This window comes from Aplidium turbinatum, chromosome 12 (genome assembly GCF_918807975.1).
Source record: "Aplidium turbinatum chromosome 12, kaAplTurb1.1, whole genome shotgun sequence".
NCBI lineage: Eukaryota > Metazoa > Chordata > Ascidiacea > Aplousobranchia > Polyclinidae > Aplidium > Aplidium turbinatum.
In genome coordinates, this window is record NC_137483.1 from 11146224 (window position 1) to 11169036 (window position 22813).

General features: G+C 35.6%; 1 protein-coding gene across 1 annotated transcript in view; it reads right to left on the bottom strand.

Moving 5' to 3' along the window:
• Positions 1-22813, bottom strand: part of LOC145781185 (otoferlin-like) — a 97873-nt gene that overhangs the window by 62857 nt on the left and 12203 nt on the right. The window contains exons 10-24 of the mRNA XM_082592961.1: positions 22645-22806; positions 21820-21899; positions 19370-19556; positions 18532-18718; positions 13885-14002; positions 13527-13632; positions 13115-13223; positions 12655-12844; positions 11891-12011; positions 11386-11580; positions 10233-10349; positions 9544-9696; positions 8967-9147; positions 6773-6897; positions 4460-4594 (exon numbers count right to left, since the gene is read on the bottom strand). Of these exons, the coding sequence (XP_082449087.1) occupies positions 4460-4594; positions 6773-6897; positions 8967-9147; positions 9544-9696; positions 10233-10349; positions 11386-11580; positions 11891-12011; positions 12655-12844; positions 13115-13223; positions 13527-13632; positions 13885-14002; positions 18532-18718; positions 19370-19556; positions 21820-21899; positions 22645-22806 (2166 nt within the window). The remainder of the gene's footprint in view (positions 1-4459; positions 4595-6772; positions 6898-8966; positions 9148-9543; positions 9697-10232; positions 10350-11385; positions 11581-11890; positions 12012-12654; positions 12845-13114; positions 13224-13526; positions 13633-13884; positions 14003-18531; positions 18719-19369; positions 19557-21819; positions 21900-22644; positions 22807-22813) is intronic.

A 22813-nucleotide genomic window follows, 5' to 3' on the forward strand; every position in this document is an offset into this window, starting at 1 on the left:
AGAAGGATGTTGAGGATATCTTGGACTGAAAAGAAGAGTAATGACGAAGTTATGAAATTGGCAAATGCAGAAAGGAGATTAATAGCAACAGTTAAAAGGCGTCAGATGCAATTTGTAGGTCATATTCACAGACATGGAGATTTGGAAAAATTAGCTCTATTGGGGATGATACAGGGAAAAAGAAGCAGAGGTCGACAAAGATTAACTTATTTAAACAGCTTGAATCAATGGGCCACAAACACAACAGTTAAAACGAACGATTTTATACGAATGGCAAATGACAGAGAAGTTTGGAAGACCATGATCGCCAACGTCTGTATCAGATCAGGCACATAATCATCAATCTGTTAAAAAAGCCACCGTTAATTCCATTTTGAAAAGGGGATTTAGTTGCACACAAAATATAAAACTCTTTAAAATTCACCTTGTGATGAATGTGACCTCATGCCGTGAAATATTTGGACCGTATACAAGATAGTGCAACTATTTTGATGCAAATAATTGTTTTTTGATGCAAAATTATCTAAATAAACTTATACAACAATGATTTAAACAAGGCCTTCATAATTTTAATCTTTACTCTGAAATTAGTTTAAAGTGAAGTGTCGTTTTATTAAACATTTAGTGTTGCTACACATGTTTTGAGAAGTTGCCGACTTCCCCAATTGTTGACTTCCTTATACTTAGAGATATCCTGTGTCTACTTTAAATCATTCTCAGGCAGTGCGGGTAAGAGTATAAAGACTAACTAATTTTATGATTGGTGATGATTGCTGGCAGAAAAGAAATATTCGTAGAGAAGACCCTCTTTGTGAAGTTATGGCTGCGCAGAGACTAAACCTTCGTAAAAAAGGAGCAAAAATTGTCAGGGTTAGGAGCAACTGGGTTGCTGTTCCTGCACATGCGGGCAGTTGAATCGTCGTCGGACCGTTTTTATATGTCTTCTTGTACAGAACAAAGTATTTATAGAATGAGGAATCGAGTTCTCGGAAAATCTTTTTTAAAACATTTCCCCTTTTCGTGGGTGGTCAAGTAGAATAGAGAGGACGAATCACTTAGTTGAACTGGGAGAGTTTTACCAAACACTTTTGTTTGTGGCAAATGTAGTAAAATTGTACGTTTAGCACCGCTACAGGACATGTCGTCATTCTTTTGACAAATCGAACCTTGGAGAGTAAAGAAAGGACAACTTTTTGTAAACCTAAACTTGGGTAAGATCTAAACTTGTATTTAAATTGATTTGTGACGGAAGTTATGCCGCATGTCACGACAGACATGGATTAAATACTTATAGATTGCAATTAGAAGTAATTTAATGAGGAAAAGTTGGAACAAAATCGTAATCAAGCCGACACAAACTGTCTCGATACCAAAACAAATTAAATTCTCGAACAATCCTTTTATTTATAGCAAAATGACAAAAAAAAGGATTAACACACTATTTTTTGTTCAAATTGCTTAACCGTTTTTCGTCTTTTGAAACAGCTTTTGACGAAAAGAAAAGATTTTCGTAAACGGATTATTTCTTTTTTATACAACTCATGGGAGCATAGTTTGAATATTCATCAACAATTTTGACAACAAAGTGCAGTAGGCTGCTATGTCTCTTAACAAAATAATGATAAGTACAGTTTTCAAGTTCAAGCTAATAAAATGGAGCAAAGGGTTTCAAGGTCTTGCCGATTTTCAAGTGCTGAAACTTTTTTAAAGAATTTGTCCAGACATAAAAGTGCATCAAAGTGATAAATTGATGGGCCCCACAATTAATCTTTTCTTACACTGACATACTGTATGATACGAGAACGTACTTGATCTAAAGTAGCTTTTGAAAATTTTCTAAAATCTCTACAGTAGGATCTGGATCTACACCTATGTGTACTGTACAAGCCAAAAAAATAAGACAAAAAGAATAACGAAATATTTGAGAACCATGTAGTAAAGTAGTATCTGTCAGTAACGTAAAGAAAGAAGACTGGCTAATCTGATTCAATGTTCTTACGAAAATCGTAAAGTCACCAAAAACGTTTAAACAATCTAAAGTTTGTATTAAGAAATGGAAGTTCATTGCTATGCAGAATATTTTCTTGTTTAAAACGTTGTTCATTAAAATGGCTTTCACAGTCCACTTGTAATCTCATCTGTCTCTCAATTCCCCTGCAATTTCCATGTAGTCAAGGCTTTGTGGCCCATGGTTTAAGCATCACTGCTTTAGAAACACTGGATGGATCGGTTGTTGCCAATATACAACACACGTTTGACATTTAAAGTCGTGATCAATAAAATCAAGATGTTTATGTCAAATGGAAATGTTTATCCACAATTGCCTTTTATTCAAAAAACAATAAAAAATGTTGATGTTTCAACAAATGCCAAAGTAACCTTGCTTCAGTTTCAATATCTTTTTATGAAAAACACTTTACATACATGCAACGACATAAATTTTGGCAGCGAAGTTCCAAACCACGACAAATAACTTCGTAAGGAAATTTTTTATTAATTTGAAAACATGTTTGAAGAAAATTAAATATAGTTCCAAAAACAAATTAGTCCAACTTAAGTGCAAGTTGCAAAATTCAAATCTTTGCAAATATGTAGGCAATAATTCGTAGAAAAGTGCATTCTTTACAACAAATATGGTGGTAACAATATTGGCTAACATGTTGAAGGAAATACTGCGCATAAAATCGTGCACCCGCGTGTTGTTGCTGAAAGCACACATGTGTATGTCCGATCTCCAGATTGATCGGTTGAAAAGTTCATACATTTCTAAAGCAAAATTGTCTTTTTTCAACCATCGTCGAAATCTCCACAACTGACTTCATGTCTTATTGCTTGAAGTTTTCACAACATTTTCCCCATTATTATTGCATCTTTAGTTTATTTCAGAGCTAAACGGATCATGGTAGATGTGAAAAGGCTTTTCAGAACTTAGTTTACATTTGTAACAAAGTAGGCCTACGTTGGTTAAAAGTTAAAGGCATAAAAAATACCAATCACATATTTCAACAAAACTTGACAGTCGACTGTCGTGAGCAACAGTGAGTAAAAAGAAAATGATGTTATCGTGAGGCAGACTTGGGCGTAAGAACAAATTTGTTAGCTAAAATTGGAAATGACCTTTTTCGTTAAATCCAGCGGCAAGTTCCAATTTTATATTAAAATTAAGTATTGCTTTTTCGGTGAAAAAACGCTGATAATAGAAGCTCTGATCGACACATAGCCTGAAAGATTTTCGCTTATATTACAACGCCGGTAATCCAGATAAAATCACTAACAGATAATTTCTCTAAAATACGTTTAATATAGCAATGGTCCAAGTTACCAGAATAATTTTTCGTTTTCCAAAGTTTGAGCCGCCATATACAAACCTAATTCAGAGTGACAAGAATTAAGTTATCGATGATTTTTGCTGTAAAGTTAAAGCAAACAGCTTTATCCCTTTTTTTCGTAGAAACATTGTCAAACTTTTTCAGATGTAAATCCTTATGTCATGTGTAAAGTACTGAAGCAAAATAACCACAATGCACAATCTTCTATAAGCTTTGTTTCCATTTTCGCAACTTAAAATTCACCTAATCAGATACTAATTCTTTAGGAAAGCGTAACCAGCGTTTTGCTAATGATGTCATGATCAATGTGACGTTTGAACCACATTTGGAAAGTTTTGGTTGATAGTTTTTCTTAGAATTTGTCAAAACCACTATTGTTATATTTCTATTTCATTTCTCTACCAGGATTATCAGCAAGGCGTAACGCGGCTGTATAGCCACTCCTGTGCAGGCTATATTCGTTTTACAACAGTCGTTTTCAACCGTATCAGAAAGAAGCTATATGTTAGAGTATAACTACAACGGGACTGCTCACTTGTGCTTTATAAAGAATCGAAAAGACCAAATTTAAAACCGGTGTAATCTATGATAATTGTATTTATGGCACACCCGGATTATTCAGTAGTATTCCTTCCAAAAAATTATGAAGTTGACGTAACAAATTGCGCAATCAATAAATTTAGAAGGCTACATAATGTTATTTTTGTAACAGCTGAACTAACTCAAAAACACACAATGAAATTCTATGAAAAGCTAGTCCAAACTTTTATTATTTTACTTCACAAATATAGATACAACCGACCTGTTATAGCCTGATGCTGCGGGTTCACTGTGGCAGTAGCGATTTGCACTAGCTTTCGGAAAAAAGTTCCTTAGCCAGCATGTTCTATGATGAAGGTGCTATGTGCTATGATGAATAGTCATACCATATGACTAGGGAACTGTGTTTCAAAAGCTAGTAAAAACCGCTACTGCAACAGCGAACCCGCAGTATCAGGTGAACTAAACAAAGATCCTCCTGTTAAAAGCGAAACTCCATCTATTATATTTTACTACTTTGCTTGTTTTATAGGCTGCAACACTGCTGATTCTCATCTGAATAAAGCTACATAATTGAATAACTGACATACCAATGTGTCCTTGTCAAACACTTCAATAGTAACCAAAGGAGGATCGTCTCTCAGCTCTTCTGCACGCCCAAATAAGGTTATGTCTGGAACGATCAAAGTTTGATCCCATGTGGGATTAAGCGTCTCTTCCAAAATCTGCACAAGACATATCAACACAACTTGATAAACTTAGTACATGCAGTATGTGAAACTTTCAACCTTGATGACTGAGTTTGTATGAAGAGTTCGAAGCATGTACATGTAGCCTATTTCGATTTAGGTATCAGCTCTCAGCTAAATCACGCATAAATTGCAAATGCAGAAAATTAGTCGAGATGACAAACAAATCCTTACTTTAATGTTGTTTTGTATGATTTCATGATCTTTGTACTGCAAAAAGTTTAGCAAAGATATTTCAAAAACGACGGTTGTAATAAAAATTTTAAAACTGCAAAAATCTAGCTTTGACTTGAGGATGAGGCCATGATTAAACACAAAGTGTAAATTGTTGGATATGCTAGAGATGAGAGAGACCATAGACCAACTGGCAAGGGCAAATGGAGTAAGATGGTATGGACATGTGATAAGGAGGGAGGAAGGAAGTTTTTTTAGAAAGGCACTAGATCTAAAGGTGGATGGGAAGAGGAAACGCGGTCGTCCAAGAAGAACGTGGAAACAACAAGTGAAGGATGAATTTAAAAAAGTCGGACTGAAGGAGGAAGATGCAAGGGACAGGGTGAAATGGAGAAAAGGGATTAAAACAATTGCTGCGCGGAAACAATCGGCCACCCCCACTAGTGGGGAACAAACCGACGATGGATTATGATGATGATGATGATGATGTACGAAAAGCATATTTGAAACAAACGTACTCAAAACGCGACTTAATAAAGGCAAAATTTTCTGAGAGCAGGCCTCCAGACATTTTGTTTATTGTACTTTAGTGCCAACAAAATTTGGTTTTTTAGATCCGCTGTTTCAGTTAAATATCATTGCTTAGCAAACAAGCAGTACTTATTTAACCACAAGCGTTTTATGACGCATAGCCTACGTAGATGGCAATGTAGTTTTCAAAATAACTTTTATGAATCCCTTATCAGAAACAATTAAATATGTTTCTAGGGTGATTGCTTGCTGCAAGTTAAAAAGGGGGGAGTATTGTTTCCGAAATGATAAGAGGGTGATGGAGCAAAAAGGTTTGGAAACCACTGGTCTAATCTACCAAAGCGGTGCCGCTATGCATATTTCAATAGAAATTTCAGTTCCATACAACCAATACTCTCAATGAGGAGAAGTCCTAAAACTTTACTTTCAAAAAGTATTCAAGAAACACACAAACTCAATTATCCAGTCTTTTACTAAATATATTTTGAAAAGATTTCTGTCCATTGTGGTTGCGCCAGAATGGTGGAAGTGCACTTTGAATAAATCAGAGACGTAGCCAAGGGTTTGTTTCAGGGGAGTTGGGGGGCAACCGCCCCAAAAAATATGTTTTTAAGTATTACTTGTGGAATGACGCTTCACAAATGGATACTGAAAAATTCATGAATGTTTGCCTGCATTCAATAGATATATTTTTGAATAAACTCTTTGTTTCAAACTTCAAAATATCCCCCCAACAGTTGCTTTTGTCCCTTTAAAAATTTCTTTCTAGCTACGTCACTGGAATAAATTGTGAAACAGCTCTCAAGTTTGTGTTTAAGTAAATAACCTGACACTTAAAATAGAATTTTTATAGTGGTAACAACACACTTTTAAAATTAAAAAATAATTTTCTTTAAAAATAAAAAATTCGTGAGCAAGCCTGATTTCCCATATAAACCATCAAGAAATGTTGCAAATGGTTGTGAATTAAGTTAAAACGAAGATGAAAACTAAATACGTTGGCTTTTATCACCGGATTAGGATAAACATGCTTAATGAAGAACGTGGCTTTTCTGAGAATCTATTATTGCACAACTGAAGACCTTCAACCGCTTCAACTTAGTGAAGAGTCGTTTTGGATCCAAAATTAACTCAAGCACTAAAATCTGTGCTGTGCATACCTAGCCAGTATTTGGGACATCATACTTTATGGGAGGCCAATCCGCTTTTCCGGCCACATTAGAAGAGTCAATTGCCAATATGACATTTTTTCGCTTAGCTATAAGTTTACTTACTTTCAACAAAAACCTTAAATTACTTGAAACTTCACTGCTGTTATATTAACCATAAAATGTACATTAGCCTACTTTTTTAATCAGAAAAAACGTAACCCTTCTAATGTGGCGGATAAGCCAAAAGCGAATGTAGTTTCACTTCCTCATGAGCTAAAACCCCTAAGCCGGTATATACCTGAGTAGTGGCCGTGCTTGTGGAAAAAATGATCTTGGCAAACGGATCCGACAGCCCCGTGTCGTCTGCTGCGAGGAGGCTACGAGCTTGATAGAGATGTGTACGGAGCTCGAACTGTTGCCGATCTGAAAATGATGATATGAAATACTTCAAAGCATTCACATTGTCATATCATATCATTTTTCGTCATTAACGTGTTGCGGGAACGAAAAAAATATTACCAGTTAAAATAACAATCGACATACCAGCACGACAATGAAAGGGAAAAGGGTGGCAAAACTTTGAAAGACTTACTTGAATAGTTGTTTAGTACGGGTAGTCGGGTATATGTCTATAGCTACCAAGGTTATAGGTGAATTGTTTGTAAACAGTTGTTCGTAAAACAATTGTTCGTAAACAGTTGTTCGTAAAATTAATTCTTCATAAAACAATTCTTCGTAAATCATTTCTTCGTATACATCAATTGTTCGTATAGTGAATTGTTCGTAAACAGGTGATAGGTCAAATGTTTGTGAACAATTTTTCAGTTGTTACTCAGGGGCGCCGGAAGCGGGGGGCAGGGGGGCTTCATGGAGGGACAGGGGGGCAATGGTGCCCTTTTATAGTCATGTAAGCTGCTGCACATTTTGCAATATAAAAATTTCTGCTATTCGCTTTTAGCCTAATTATAACACAGGCCAACAAAAATTTTTTGGCACAAATAAAGGTGAGAGTCATTTTAAAGTATTTCAAGGCCCCTGATTCCGAAAATGCACTTAGTTTTTTCAAATTGGTTCTAGTTTTCGAGATAATCGGCAATGAAAATATTTTTGAAATCGTTAATCAAAAGCTTTCAATCAAAAGCTCAAAATAATATTCACAGCACAAATTCTGCAACACAGTAGGTTATATCATTATAACATAGCATGATGTCCTTCTTTGTATACCGGACACTTGTATCATTACTCGATAGTGAGCTGATAGATGAGCATTATCGCTATATCTTATCTTAAAAGTTTAAAAAAAATTGGCCTTTCAGCAACAAAAGTGCCTTTTTTCATAATCCTGCCCCCGCCCCAGTCAAAAATTGTTTCGGCGCCCCTGTTGTTATTCGTGCAGGACATTTCCTTTGAAAATGCTCAAATTTCCAATAAGCAGTTTCTTGCCCTTGTGCGTTAAGTGCACTATAATCTTTGCAATAAAGCTGGCCATCATACAAAAGTTTTGGCTTTCCTTTTTCGCTGCCATTGTGAATCAGGGACTCTACACTCTGTCTGCTCGTCTACAGCACGTCACATGTAGCACATCTCCAGCATATACGCTACCCTAATTAATTGTTCGTAAAGAATTGTAACTGTTTTACGAACAATTAGTATCACGGTCAATTGCACGCACGAAGAAATGCTTTACGAAGAATTGTGTTACGAAGAATTAACTTTACGAACAATTGTTTACGAACAATTGTTTACGAAAAAAACGTCGGACACCAGCTAGCAGGGCAACAAAATTGGAAAATGTTTTCTTGGAAATTTACTTAGAATATATTATTGTTTGTGTAATTGGAAAATCGTTCGTACATTATTTAAAAGCGGTTTGTAATCCCGGTACTGAGTGTTGACTTTAAATTCCACAATCCCGAGACAAGTGAAATCACCTAAGAGACGATCAAACATGTGACACCCTCGGTCCCTCGGGGATCAAAAAAGTTGCAGGGCATTATAAGTTGGTGACAAATTCTGCGTCACAAAAGAAAGGGTGGAAGAAAACCAAGAAAATGGTGACAATTTGTATTTGAAAATTTTTTTACAGAAAGTTTAAAAGAAAGTAAGCCTACTGTGTAGAGAACGGTATACTATATTCTTCACATGTTATCAATGGCGGATCTAAGGAAGGGGGCAGCGGATGTGATAGACCCTCTTCCACACAGAAAAGTAACTTTATTTACTGTGTATCTGTAAGGTCCGATTAATGTAAACACCTCTCACATATTTGCGTTTTGTTAAAATCGCCCACCCGTGAAACTTTGCTGTATCCGTTCCTACACGTTACAAAGAATGAACATAGAGTTAGTTAAGCTTTGCGTAAAACGATGAGATTACAGGCTAAAATAGTGTGAGTAATTTTATAAATTATTAATTATTAAATTGAACCATGTTTTATCAGCTTGTTCATCTTTAATGTTTAGAACGTTTTCTTTGATCCCTAAATATCTTACCTTTGTAAGTCAAAAACAAAGGTGGGTAGTTGACAGATTTTGCAGCTCTTGTGACTTCATAACCCGATGGAAGACCTTTCAAGTAATCTCTTTTGTTCTTTGTCATCCCAAACCAAAGATAAACCTCCAATTTTGCCTGAATCTTCCAGCCAGATGGACCCACGCTCTTCTTCCCAGGCAACTGCGAACAAGAGAATCAGCTACAATCCCGCCAGGTATTTCAAATTACTTTAAAAAAGAACCAGGTTTCAAAGTTGCTGTGAAAGTAAGTTTTTTTCAGCTTTTTGTCGTATCCAGGCTAATGCGCAGTAGTTGATTTTGATTAAGTGGATGCAAAGGCAAAGAAACCAATCTTCGTGTTCATCTTCAAGCACGTCATTCGGTGTCTCAACAAATACAGTCACGTGCTCTTGACAAGTGTAAAATTAACAGTTTTCCAAGCTTTGTGCATGAGCGCTCACCACTCGGCTACTTACATAATTTCTGATAAACTAATAAAGCATGAAACAATGAAAAAAAAAGAGTGTAAAACGAAAGTTAAGGGTGAGTTTTACTGCATAAAAAAACAAGCCATTACCCGGAGAAAGATGGTTTGTATTTTTCCGCAATGAACACCTGCTTCTTCCTGCCTTACAGAATGAAGAATTTTTCTAGTTGGTATTCTTGCGTAGGCCGCTCTTTTTTTACCACTTAGCATCCAAATGAACACATCAGGAATAGAATCTTGAGGCTGAAAAATGCATAGGTTTTGTTGTAGTGTTTCAAAGATAGGCACATATTGTGAAGTTTTGAAATTAGGTTTCATCATAAAGTAAACATTAATTGCAGAGAAATCCTAACAATTTTATGAAAGTAATTGTTTTTGTTCTCGATTGCAATCAACAATGTTTATACAAGGATTAGTATTGCTTTTATCACTTAACGCCCAAACAACGTCAATATTTACTGTTTCCTTTTTCCAATTTTTGCACGAACAAACAAAGGAAATGCTGCTACCAAAATGAAGAACGTGCTCGAGGTTTTAATCACAACACTTCAGGCTAGACTACTAAACGTGTTGCGTGGAAATTATCAGGCAATCTGATTAATCTCGACGACATCCACGGTCACAATAACAGATAAATAGCAATACCTGCTGCAAAGATAAACAAGCTACGAGTTTTGCCAGAGGTGAAAGGGGAATTTAGTTGTGTCTAGCAAGTTTCTTCGTCTTCAAAGTTGTTTTAAATTTCAGAGTTATTGCAAAATGGTCGATGTTCAACTCACGTCGTCGAATAGAGCTTTGATTTTTGAAAGGAGGATTTTCATTCGGATCATTTTGTCTTTTAAGGTTGTCAACTTTAATTGCGTTTTGATCTTCTTAGCTTCGTTTCCGATCCAATCCTTGCATGATAAAGAAAATCAGCTTATGATACAAACTAATAAAAACTTTCACCATCTTGCAGAAAATTGCATGTGACTGCATGAGTTGCATATCGCTAGAGGTAATAATTCCACAAACACCGCAGTGCAGATACCAGACTGGTACCATAATCCATGAAATGTCATCAACCATGTCGCTTTACCAACTCCACATTTAAAGCTTATTGTCCAACTAACGCTGTCTTTGCATTCCTTGACCATATCAAGGCACAGCATTGACGTTATAATTGCGATGCTTTCTCATAATAACACGTTTGAAAATACTTAAGCAGATTAACCCTTAAATGTTAAATTGGGACAATAAACTAATTTCAAATTTATTTTTCATATTTTTGTTTCAATCTGTATTGAAGACCGACATCAAGTAAATGAAAAGTTCTTATTAATCTTGACTTTAAAATGCTTTTAATACTTTTTACTTTAAAGACGTGACCGTGACTTTAAAGACGTAAAGGTGTGTAACATTTGAATAGAGTGCGGATTTCCAAAGCAAAATTTAAACCTTGAGCAAGTACATACAGTGCAAGCAAAAATCACAAATCATTTTTTATATGTGCCACAGAAGTCTCAAGATCCTGAAATTATATTTATCCGATGAAACAAATTTCATCGCAAAGGAAAAATTAGGTTTTTTAAGTAGAAGAAGAAGATTTAAACTAACATGTCTCGAGAAACTGTCTTTAGTATCAGCATTTTTTGCTTTCAATAACCAGTGTTGAACTTATATGTACCCGATCCAAAAGTATTTGAAAAAGCAGAGTTTGAAAATTAACGGTTCAAACAATGATCACGAGAAAGTCAACTCAATTAAAACAGAATGTTTAGCACAAGAGCGCCAATCAGCGGAGAAGAATAATCAACGTAAAAAAAAATTTTTTTTGTTCTGTTATCAATAAAAAATAGTCCCACACGAGGTGTGCTTTGTACACTTTGCAGCATAATCTAATGACATTACAATGATTTCATTTTTTATTTTTTGAATTTAGATAAAACTTACAATTTCTCTCAAGCACAGCTTGTGGCGTTCACGATCCAGCCTTGTCCTTCCCAGGGCCGCTCCACCCGTTCCCTTCACCAGGCGGTTGTATGCTTCACAGCCATTGGACAGTTCTTCAGCCACGCCCCTTAGTCGCCTGTCTGGTCTTTCTTCTCCAGTTTTCAGCATTTCTTCTACGTCATCAATCCCTTCTTCCTGATGACGTCAATACAATTTGCGTCATAAGAGTAAACGTGTACGTCAGAGTACGTCCGCTTGTCCTTAGCCATTTCAGATTGGTATCTAATTGGACACGACTACAATAACTGCGCCTGGCATCGTGTACCGTATCAAATTTGAGCCAAAAAAAATTGTGTGTTACTTTTTGTGACGTCTGCAGAATTGGCAGGAAATTTCACATTTAACAAAAGACTAATTGTTCAATTTTGACCATTTTGTGCCATTTGGCAACATGTTTTTAAAGTGGCAAAAAGGTCTTAATTTGCTTCACATATTTGCCACTCACCAACTTGTCGGCAATACGGTGCATTATGTTTGAGTTATAAAGTCGTTTCTTCTGGTCGTGCCAGACGCTGGTGAGATAGACACAAGGCTTTTTTTCAAAGTAAGGCATGTGATGGTAGAACCTGAAAAATAATTCAGACCAATTTCAAGAAATTTCTTATTGATCTATATACTGCAATAACTTCAGAGATTTAATTTTTCTTTGTCATAATACTAGAATTAAAATCACAAAAAAAAAACTATAGACCTGATAAAGAGCAAGATATGCAGCAAAGAGACGTTTATCTAAGTCTTGTTTATTAAGCTCTGGAGCACAACGTTTTGATGAAAAACTTTCCTGATCGTGATAATATATTTTGTCATTTTTAAGCGTCTTTGAAGGACAAGTCATTTGCTTTTTCAAATAAAGACAAATTTTTTAAAAAGAAGACGCGTATGGTAACCCATAATTTAACTGCTAGTTCTTCTTTACATTTTAAATGTAATTCTCTAGAAAAACCTTCGTCTTGGTACAAAGTTATGGAGGTGCTATGTAGGTATGGCAAAGTACAGTAGGTCGTACTTGTTGGATCATACAGCAGCCTACTGGTCTGCTAAGACCGACAGTTAGGTAAAAGAACGTTGGTGGCCGCATTATAACGTATTAGTATAACCACACCGAGATTGTAAAACACCTCCTTTCTACTGTACACTGTACACGTACAGTGTACAAAAAAGCATCAAGCCAACACAACGCAACACCAGCCATACGAATGCAGTACTTACCCATCAGAAGAAAGCGGTTTTTCAGCTGGCGTTAAAGGTCGAATATTCGGGTCATCTTCTTCTTTATTGTTTTGCAACAAGCTTTGTTGCTCATCGTCTGTGTCTTCTAGTGATCCATCTGAGTCATTAGCATCACTTCTCTTTCTTTTCCGACTCAGATTTTTTCCGTCAATATCATTCCCACAGTTGCCTACAAATTGAACCAATAAAATTGCAAACATGGAATGCAATGAGAGCTTAGAAATATTTTATATTCTCACATAAACAATGAACTGACAATAACCTTTAAAGGTATCATAGCAAATCATAAATAATGTAAAGCATATTCGTTGAGCTTTTGCTCTCGTAAATATGTACTTACAGCGGAAGAGGTACTTGATCAATCTATACTTGTCCAGTTAAATCTTATTTGATCAGTTGATCACATTATATAAATTCGAAACAACAGAAAACTACTGACCTATAGTAACCTCAAAAGTCACAGGTTTATCAGCTAACTTTTTGTTGATCATGTTGGCTTCAAGAAACGATCCAAATAGAAAAAATTCTTCAGGTTTTCCTGCTCCAAGCTGAAGAACAAAAATGATTGAGATAACTCGATTGCCCGACATCAGAAAAAAGATCTCAAAAATGAAAAATTGCACAAAACAAAAACTCACGCAAACTAGTTCCATGAAATACTTTCCAAAAGCAAAAAAGACACCAGTTGATCAAGTCAATTACTGTTGTTCAAAAAATGTTACAGATTGTTTCATCCTAAAATGAAATTTGTAAAAACTTAATACCGGTTCTCAAATAGAAACTACAATCATTTACTCTGCTTGACATTGAGCACTCTTCCTGTAGTGTTGCTCATAGCTATTTCATAATACCTCTGACAAAGCAGGTATGAGCTCCACCTCTACGTCAGCTGACCCTTGACCTTCGCTTGAGTTGACGTTGACCAGGTCAACCGATAAGCCCATAAGCAGCCGAGCTCTGAAGCAAGAACAGCAGTAGGCTACTCAGTATGCTCATGATATGCGTGAAACATGTAAGAGTACAATTGACTTCAATAGCATGTTTTAAAGTTGGGCACACAGTTCTTTATTTTAGACTGGTATCCATCAGCAAATGATATAGCAGATAATATTGTGAGATGCGAAAAATCGGCCAAATCTGATCAAGACGAGCAGTTTTACACGAAGACCAAAATGAAGATTAAGTTCGAATTTTGTAGTAAACGCATACCTGAAAGCAACACCTTCTCCGAGTCCTTCGTTGAGATCCGAATGCTCATTGACCATTGTGTAGTTGCGAGGTGAACCGTACATGTTTACAAAGGTCGGGCCGAATGTAGGAAGGAAGCCTGCAGTGGTTGTGCAAGTAAAAAGGTTCAGTTCTTGTTTAGCTTCAATTAAAAGGGATCGGTTTAGAAAAGAACAAAAGTTTTTTGCTATCTAAAAGTTTTTTTGTCCATAACCATTTGTTGCATAAAAATAAATCGATGCTTGTTTGGTATAATAAAATCATAAAAGTGATGTGATCTAGGACAATTTATAGTTCTGTTCGTTATCTGATTTCAACGTTTTTCAAAATACAATTGTATAATTAGTTGATATTTGTTGGCTTAAGGAAGAGACGTCCAACACTCGGCCCATGGGCCAGAGCAGGCCCGTCTTATATGGTCATATGGCTCTAGTTTTAGAAAAACGTATTCAAAATGTGTTAAACAGAAAACTAATCTTACGTAGATTTACAATAAACCGCTATGGTAGCACTCCCTCTTTAACTATAACCCAATGCAGCCTGTTGAGCTTATTGGCCTTACGTCCTATGATCTACGGTTGAGGTTCACAATACATTCACAAACAATAAATTGAAAACTAGTGATCTCTAACCAAAGCAAACCCTGACCCAATTTAGTTGACAATTGTGAAATCGCATTTAAAAGTGAGAGCACAAACCAAATCAGCATAAAAAAGACCAACAATTACTTAGTTGTCAGTTAGCAACATCCATTTCAAATTTTTTCAAAATCTTCTGTAACAAAATTGAATAATAACAAATCATAATTACAAAACTAACATGCACCTACGCGAAGTAGATTGTTGCAAAATCAGAAAATTAGTATCAGAGGCATGCACATTCTTTCAGTAGCGGATCTGAACAAAAAATGTTTGAGGTATAGGAGTTTCACGGAAGAAAAAAACTCTAAAAGAAATTGGACAATGTAAAAGAAGAGATCCTCAGTAGCAAAAAGATGTTGAGGAGATTGCGCCCAAAAAGTTTTGACAAATTTGTCTTGTTTTGATCCCTTTTTGTGTATTTTGTGTCCCAACAATGCTTTTTTTTAAGACTTTGTCACACTTTGGATTTTACGAAATTTGAGATTGTCAAATAAAAACTAGATTTTTGTAGGAGATGGAATAATGTTTTTTTGTTTACAAATAAACTTCAGCACCGTATCTAATTGTCTTTTTCACGGCAACAGAAGGATTTCACTAATATTATTTTTTGACAAAGGTTTATTGAGTATTTTGGGCTTGTAGTCTTCAAGTGAAATTTCACTATTTTGTCCGAGATGTCCCAACCTACTAGCATACAAGGCAGCTTTTATCTCATATACCTTCATTAACGCTGAAGTAGGTTAAATTATTAACTAGTTGAGTGAGCAATGTTCTTACTTCAAGGTATTACTTTTTTCAGTTTTTGAGGGGTTATTATTGTCGTATCCACGCTTACACCTGGTTGTTGAAGATTTAAAATTAAGTGGACGGAAAGGTAAGAAAACCAATCTTCATGTCTACCTTCAGGCATGCATTTAAAGTGTCCTGCCAAAGACACAATCGCATGCTCTTGAGCGGTGTTGAACCGGCGCCCTTTCGAGTGTCGTGCCAGTGCTCTCACCACTCGGCTATGCTGCCGAAGTTTGAGGGGTAAGGGTACTTGAAAAACTTTTCATCTGAATTTACTGTTGAATCGATTCGGTGACCGTAATCAAGCGTTATTGAAAGAGTAAACGAGAAGCTTTTGCAAAGATACAGTAAAACGCATGTTTTTCTCATTGTTTAAAAGGGCAAGTAACTAAGTTTCCGCTTGGGTCTGCTACTGCGTTCTGTATGAAGATTCAATACCTAAAACAATGCCCAATGAGGACCAATCAAGTCATTTTTTCTAAAAATTTGACACCACGAAAGTTCAGTGTAGTGATGCGCAGCAAGACTATTTAACGTAAAAGTTAAAATGTTTCACTACACCATCACCAGTCACCACACTCGCCTTGATTTGCTTTCGTGTGTGAACTGAAACTTCAACTAAAAGAAGAGTATTTGTATAGGTGGTCTGTAAATACAGGTACAAAACAGGCAGAAACGAAATTCAAGCAAAGATAAAAGATACAAAAGTGCACAAAAATTATTCACATTGCCAAAAGAACCTAAACCTAAAAACAGTTTAGAAAGGGGAAGAAGTGTAATTGAATTACTGCACAGCAAATCGTTGTCACAAAATGCATTCATTTCCAAATCGAAAAAAAATAATTGTTTGTCTCTCATTGAAAGTTTTCATCTCATTTGAAGCATAATGTTATGATTCTGCAAAGTACCAGCATGAGATAGTGGAATGGACTGCAGATGGAGTTTTTTATAACGCTGTGGTTTTATCACCTTTTCACATTATATCAATGCACATTTACTGAACAATATAAAACAAACGTACAAAAATTACAAAGCTTTTAATTCTTTGTGTATTTTGTGTATTATTTTTCCTAATCTTGTTCATTGATATAAATTCAAATGTCAGCGTTACAAAGCACGAATTTGTCGGATTTTCTAGTGTGTTTCAAAACAAGATGACAATCGTCATCCAAGCATTCAGCATTGTAAAGTTTTGTGCACAACTCAAACATTAAGTCAATAAAAAAAGGGTTAGTAGGCTACTTATGCACAGCTAAAATTAAAAACATCTGGCTGAGAACAACCACAGAATAGCGTTCTGATATCACAACATTCTGAAATTTAGCTGATGCTGCCTACAAATCAAAGCTCTCATTGTCTGCAATCGTTTGTTAAAATCAATCAGCATTAATGATTAATTAAAGTAACACACGTTGCCACACATGTATATTACCAAAATGGACTGTCAATCCAATCATGAAAAACAAAGCAAAATTTATATTGCTAGTCAAAACAAATCATATTTGGAAACCTAAAGAGTACAACTATCTACTGTCAAGTACGTAAAATAACTAAGCTAATTAGCTAATTCAACAATTAAGTCCGGCTCTACCACAGGTAGGATCATAACTTTTTTTTTAAATTTTCATTGTAACTTTAATTTTTTCCTGCAACATGATGCATTAAGATTTGTTGAGGATTTAGATAAAAATTTGACTTAACTTGTTTGAAGTTTACATTTTATCAAGTCATATAAACAGTAATACTGCATAAATATTACAATATACACAGGCACAGTTATATGAAACAATAAAATACAACAAGCTAAAAAACATTGTCGAAGATTTTTTTCTTTTTACCGCAAGAGGGTGTTAGACAGTGGCGTACGCAAGATTTTCTCGAGGCAGCCACTTAAAAAATGTGACTTTAGCAGTTGAATTTTAGCTGGCACAAAATAAGAAAAAAAAATATTTTACTGAAGCTAGCCTATTTGGTTATAATCAGTACAAAATTATCCAAAAAATATAAAATAAAATGAAAGGTATGCTTTAGCAGAACACCAAAAATGTCCATGTTTAATGTTTAAGTTTGACTAATGGCCACACTGTGCCCTATTTAAACATTAGCCATAGTTGGTGACATTCAAAACGTCCAATTTTAACGCCAACTCATGGACTTATGGGCAAATAGCTCAACATCTTAGCAAACCTGGCAGCTCTGACAGCTCTGGCACAAATTTATAAACTGGCGCAAGCTAAGCATGGACAAGTTAGGGATTGGGATACATTTGTTTAAAATTTATCCAAAAAAAGAAAAAAACAAGAGGGGGGGAATACAGTCCAATTTTTTCCTGCGTACGCCACTAGTAGAAAACAACAATCTCATAAAAGATAATGCAGTGTTTAGTTTTTTAATAAAAACCTCTAAATAAAGCATAGCTTATCTATAATAAACCTTGCTGGCATGTAGAAATGTGCTAGTGAAAGTGCTGCAGTGACCTTTTTGCGGTGCATAGGCTACATAGCAGTGCTTCTGTATAACATTGCCAACTTAAGCGCCAGAAAAACTTTCAAATCTGCCCTTGAGTTTAAACTTGTGCATCCCTCCCGATAGCTCAGTAAATAAGTTAGACACTTTGCGAACTAAGAAACCGTAAGATCAAGAAACGCAAGTTTGGCTTTAGCCAGATCCACTTGAGCAACATACTTTTGTCAGATGCAATAAATCAATAGTAGCAACACTTCAGCTGCTAGTTAAACAAACACATAGTCATCTTTAGTGACTGCAATGCACAAGAATGCTAAACTGTCTGATAGTTTTGTTTTTTCGTGCGAGCAGAAAGATTTGCATAATTAGTCAGTTATGGATTAGCTGTCTTGAACAATGTTCATACAATATCCCTATGCAGTTGCATATATGATTAAGTTTACTTTAAAAAACAAACGCCGTTCGTTTAACCGTTTGTTGAAATAATAAGAGTAAACATGTTTACATTAATATATCTGGTATCAACTAAAAAGAATCAGTGAGGTGTTAAAGATTTTTTAAAACTAAAATATCAAAATTACGCTTACTGTTTTGGTTGTGTGTTACAAATGAACCAGTGTGTGATTGCTTGCAAATGAATGCAATCTTACTACAAACACAATGATTTGACCTCTATTTTCTGACGTAAAAAGATATCCGAGTGCAAAATCAAGCCAACAACCTTAGTGTTTACCTCTGTCTCCTGAATTCGATATTTTATCCAGCTCAATGAATGCTGTACCAATCACAGTGTTCTTTATGTTGTCTTTATCACGAATTTGAATTTTGATCCTTCTGCATAAAGGGGGAAAGAGCTCGGTGAAAATAATTTGCTCGTTCCAGCAGGGCTCATAGCAATTCTTTTTTACTGAAGTCTGGCCCTAAAAAACAAAACAAAAAATCACGTGTAGTTTATTCTATAAAAAGAAAATATCAATGTTTTAAGTGCTTAAGGTTTGTGAAAAAATTACAAAGTATTGCTTGACAACAGAAATTATCGAATATCAAATAACCCACACACAAAGTTTTACCATTACTACAATTACGTAATGAAAGCAGTGCTTTGGCAAGGCCAGGACCAGGCAAAAACAAAGGCTCAGTAAACGAGGTAAGCTACTGTACGGCGTGTACGCCCATCAATAATGATTTAATCACGAAATATTGGTTCCGTAAACAAGTAAATTGCAAGACCGATAAACTATAGCATTTAATTACTGGTCCGTGCAGTTTATTAACACACTTCCAAGGCGTTTGTTCTAAGGCACCATTGCACGACCTGCTGAGTAAACTGGTTAATTGGAACAACCATACACGTGTAACGAAAACTTCAACATTGAAAATTAGAGCTATTATTAGGAGTTTAAAGCAGTTATTTTCCAGTTGCTTCATAGCCAAAATTTATGCACATCTATTTTAACAACCGGTGAATTTTTACCAAGAGCAATTCATTTACATATCAAAATTTATAACCAAACTTTTGTGTCGTGGTAGCCTATGTCATGCAATCTCCTGTAACTTTCATGAATTCGTACCTTCTGACTGCAAAACGTTATTTCCACGTAGGGGTCAACTAAATCTCTTGCTTCTCCTTGTAAAACTGATTTCAGTTTTTCAGTGATGGCCGTATTCATTTTAGGAAGTCCGTCTGCCCGGTAGATCTTGAAGATAAATCGAGCTCTTTGTCTCTCGGCAATCACCCCAGCAGGAAGTAATAGATTACTAAAAATACAGAAATAAATATTAGGTGGTTACGTTTCACAAAAATTACATCACTACGGCATGGGAAAGCATTGAAAACAAAGCCAAATACTAAAACACATTTTTGACTAATTAGTTCACATACTTTACATATAATTACGTAAATCTATACGATAATAGTAATACCACAACTGTACAAAACAAAAGAAAAGTACTAAGCTTAGGTTTGCTTTTAGTAAAAGATACATTGAATAAATGCATAAAGCCTTGAAAAATGTACAGAGGAAATTTGTTAAACCGTTGATTTTGTTTTTGCTGACTGGAAGACCAGCTAAAAGGTGGATTTATCTGATGGCTTATGAAGCAAACCTGATACTGCGCCTAAACTCGCCTCATTTGTGAATTTCAATGGCATCTTTAACATACTTGCGAAAGCCTTTTTACAAAACAAAAACAATGACTCGCCTCACTGGTTGTATGCAGGGCCGGATTAACCATTAGGCTAATAAGGCTATAGCCTTAGGCCCTGGAAAAATTCGGCCCCCAATTTTTGTAAGGTTGATAGTGATACAGATCCAGTACCAGTAGCCTACTTACAGTACAGTTTTTGCTTAAAAACGAATGACTAAGTTGAGTCAATACATATGAAGAGCCCATTTCCAAAACCACGTAGGCGCCACTTTTATCAAATTTTGAGTTTAGAGCAGGGCTTTTCAACCTGGGGGTCACGGGCCGTTTGAAATTCCAGTGTATTGTTTTCAATTCCTTTTTGCCAGAAAAGGTTAAAAACTGTGTTTTTTTCACAATCGCCTATTCCTCTACTTGAGGTTATTACAGTATATCGTTTAAGCTTTCAGACGTTGCAAAGGCTTTAACTATAGGAAAGCATTCGATATTTTTCACCAAGTTTTTGTTCGTTGTTTTGTGCAGACTAAAGTTAACCAGTAACAGCACTATGGCAAAAGAAGCAAAACTATGTAGAATCCCATGCAAAATATAGATTTCTCAGTATCGTTTTCAATGGCATTGAAAAAAATTAGTGTCGGCAGCCGTGGTGTCGGCTATTTTGTTTGAAAGTTCTTTCAGCAACAGGTGCACGCATTGACAAACTTAATAGTTAAAAATGTGCAGCACCAACCATCTCATTGAGATTGATTTAAATAAATCCTTAAAAGATTGCAATAAATTCAACCGGTGACAGTGCGAAAACGTAGATTATTCTCATTATTTTTTCTCCTATTATCTAGCTAAGCTTGATAGAAAATGGAAATAACAGTCGGAGGAAATGTAATAAAAGCCGTGATAACATCGCAAAAAAAGTTTTTTGTTTCGGAAGTTTTCGTTGGAACAACAAAACTAAACATAACTGGATGTCGCCATGAATCAAATTTGGTTAAATTTTGCAATAAATATGCTCTTGTTGAATACTTTTATGGATGGGGGGGGCGAGACTACATTGATTGCTCTGACGGGGTCGCGATGGAAAAAACGTTGAAAACCCCTGGTTTAGAGTGTCATTAGGTAACGTATTACCATAGGTGCCTACTATCTACAGTATTTCTTTCTTTCCAAAATCTTTTCCATCTGCTTCAAGTTTGACAATAAAACTTGAAAAAATTCCAAAACCAATTATGCGCCATCATTAGCCATTTTTCTGTTATGTTTATGTTATTTTGCAGTAAATAATTTCATTTTTTCATGTATGTATTTTTATTACTCTTTGTAGCTTGGTTTGCAAAAATAGGCCCTTCTCTAGTAAACAGCCTTAGACCTACAGTACCCTCCGCCCCTGGTTGTATGTTTGGTATTTCAACATAAACTTGTAGGCCACTCGATGATCTTGCATCTTTGCAAATTGCTGAGAGACTACAAAAGACAGCAAATCGTCAATCGTTTTTTTTTCTTCTACTTTTATCTCTTTCTGTTGCGCAAAGTGAAGCCACAGATATCTCACGCAGATTTCCAAGAAAATACTTCAAGAAAATCTAAAACCTTTCGTGGAATCTTCCAAGTTGCGTGTTTATTGTGAAATACCTTCAATTCCTTGGTAGACTTTACAGAAGCCGATTAATCTAACACATTTTTCAAATCGTCCTTTAGGAATGAGCCTTTTTGTAGCTTTCATACTTTCTCACCATGTAGCCTACCTCCACCCCTTGGTTGTATGGCCCGGTCTTGTATTTTGTTTCTTGGAAAAACCTTCACCATGAATGAGACAGTGGCATAAAAAATAAGTTTTATCAGCAACTGTGACATGCGTTTTTGGCCAAACGTCAACACTTACCTTTGAATGTCGTCCTCGTTTCCATCGTTTGACTTTGGAACCTTGATGTTGTCTCCTTTTCCAACAACAGACACATCAACCTGATCAACCAACAACAACAATCAACAAAGACGGTTATATTTAACATTGACTGTGGTAAAATCTTTTCAAGTGAAAGCATCAGGTCTTTTCGCTTTGGAAAATTACATTGAGTTCAATCGTATGAGTTGAGAGTCTGAACTAGAGCAAACCTGCAAGCACTTCTCGATTTTAAATGTGATATGAATGAAACAAACTCATAAGGGTGTGGTTTAAAGCTGCCATTGTTGTTTTTACAACGTTTGTACATATAAAAAGCCATCATATTGCGTTAATTTTTGGTAATCAAAAGCTACAGCCTACGCATCCTTCATCTTTCTCGCCATAGCATAATGACAAAATAATCCTATAATCTAGGTTCATATTTTATAATTAGATGATTCTGTTTATCTTCAGTTTTGAAATTTATTAAAACAAAATTAAATTCTAGCCTGTTCTATGACCCCAAAACATAATTTTCTTACACAAACTGCCAGTTTTGCATAGTCCTACAATGGACAGACGTTGAAAAGACATAAGAATAAAAGCTTTTTAACTTGAGTGATAAATGAATGTGCACAGCAACTTTGAAACGGAGTGTTGAATAGTAAATCACTTTACAAGTCGTAAGCAACAATATTACACACATGCGCGGCAATTCACTTGTCTCATGATTGATTTTATTGTCAAAATCAACCTTGACCAAGCAACAAAATAGCTTTGAAAGCTTTGTAATTACGATAGGTACTTCATTTTATAACAACTAGCCTTCAAAAATCCTTTCGGGCCACCATTGAGGTCGTTTGGATCAGTTAAAACAGCCCATTTGTGATAAAAGTTGTGATCTGTGTGGGAATAGACAGCTTCCAAATCCATCTTGAACTTTCCCAACAAGGTTCCAGATCGCAAAATATTTCGTGAATGAACGACCTAACGA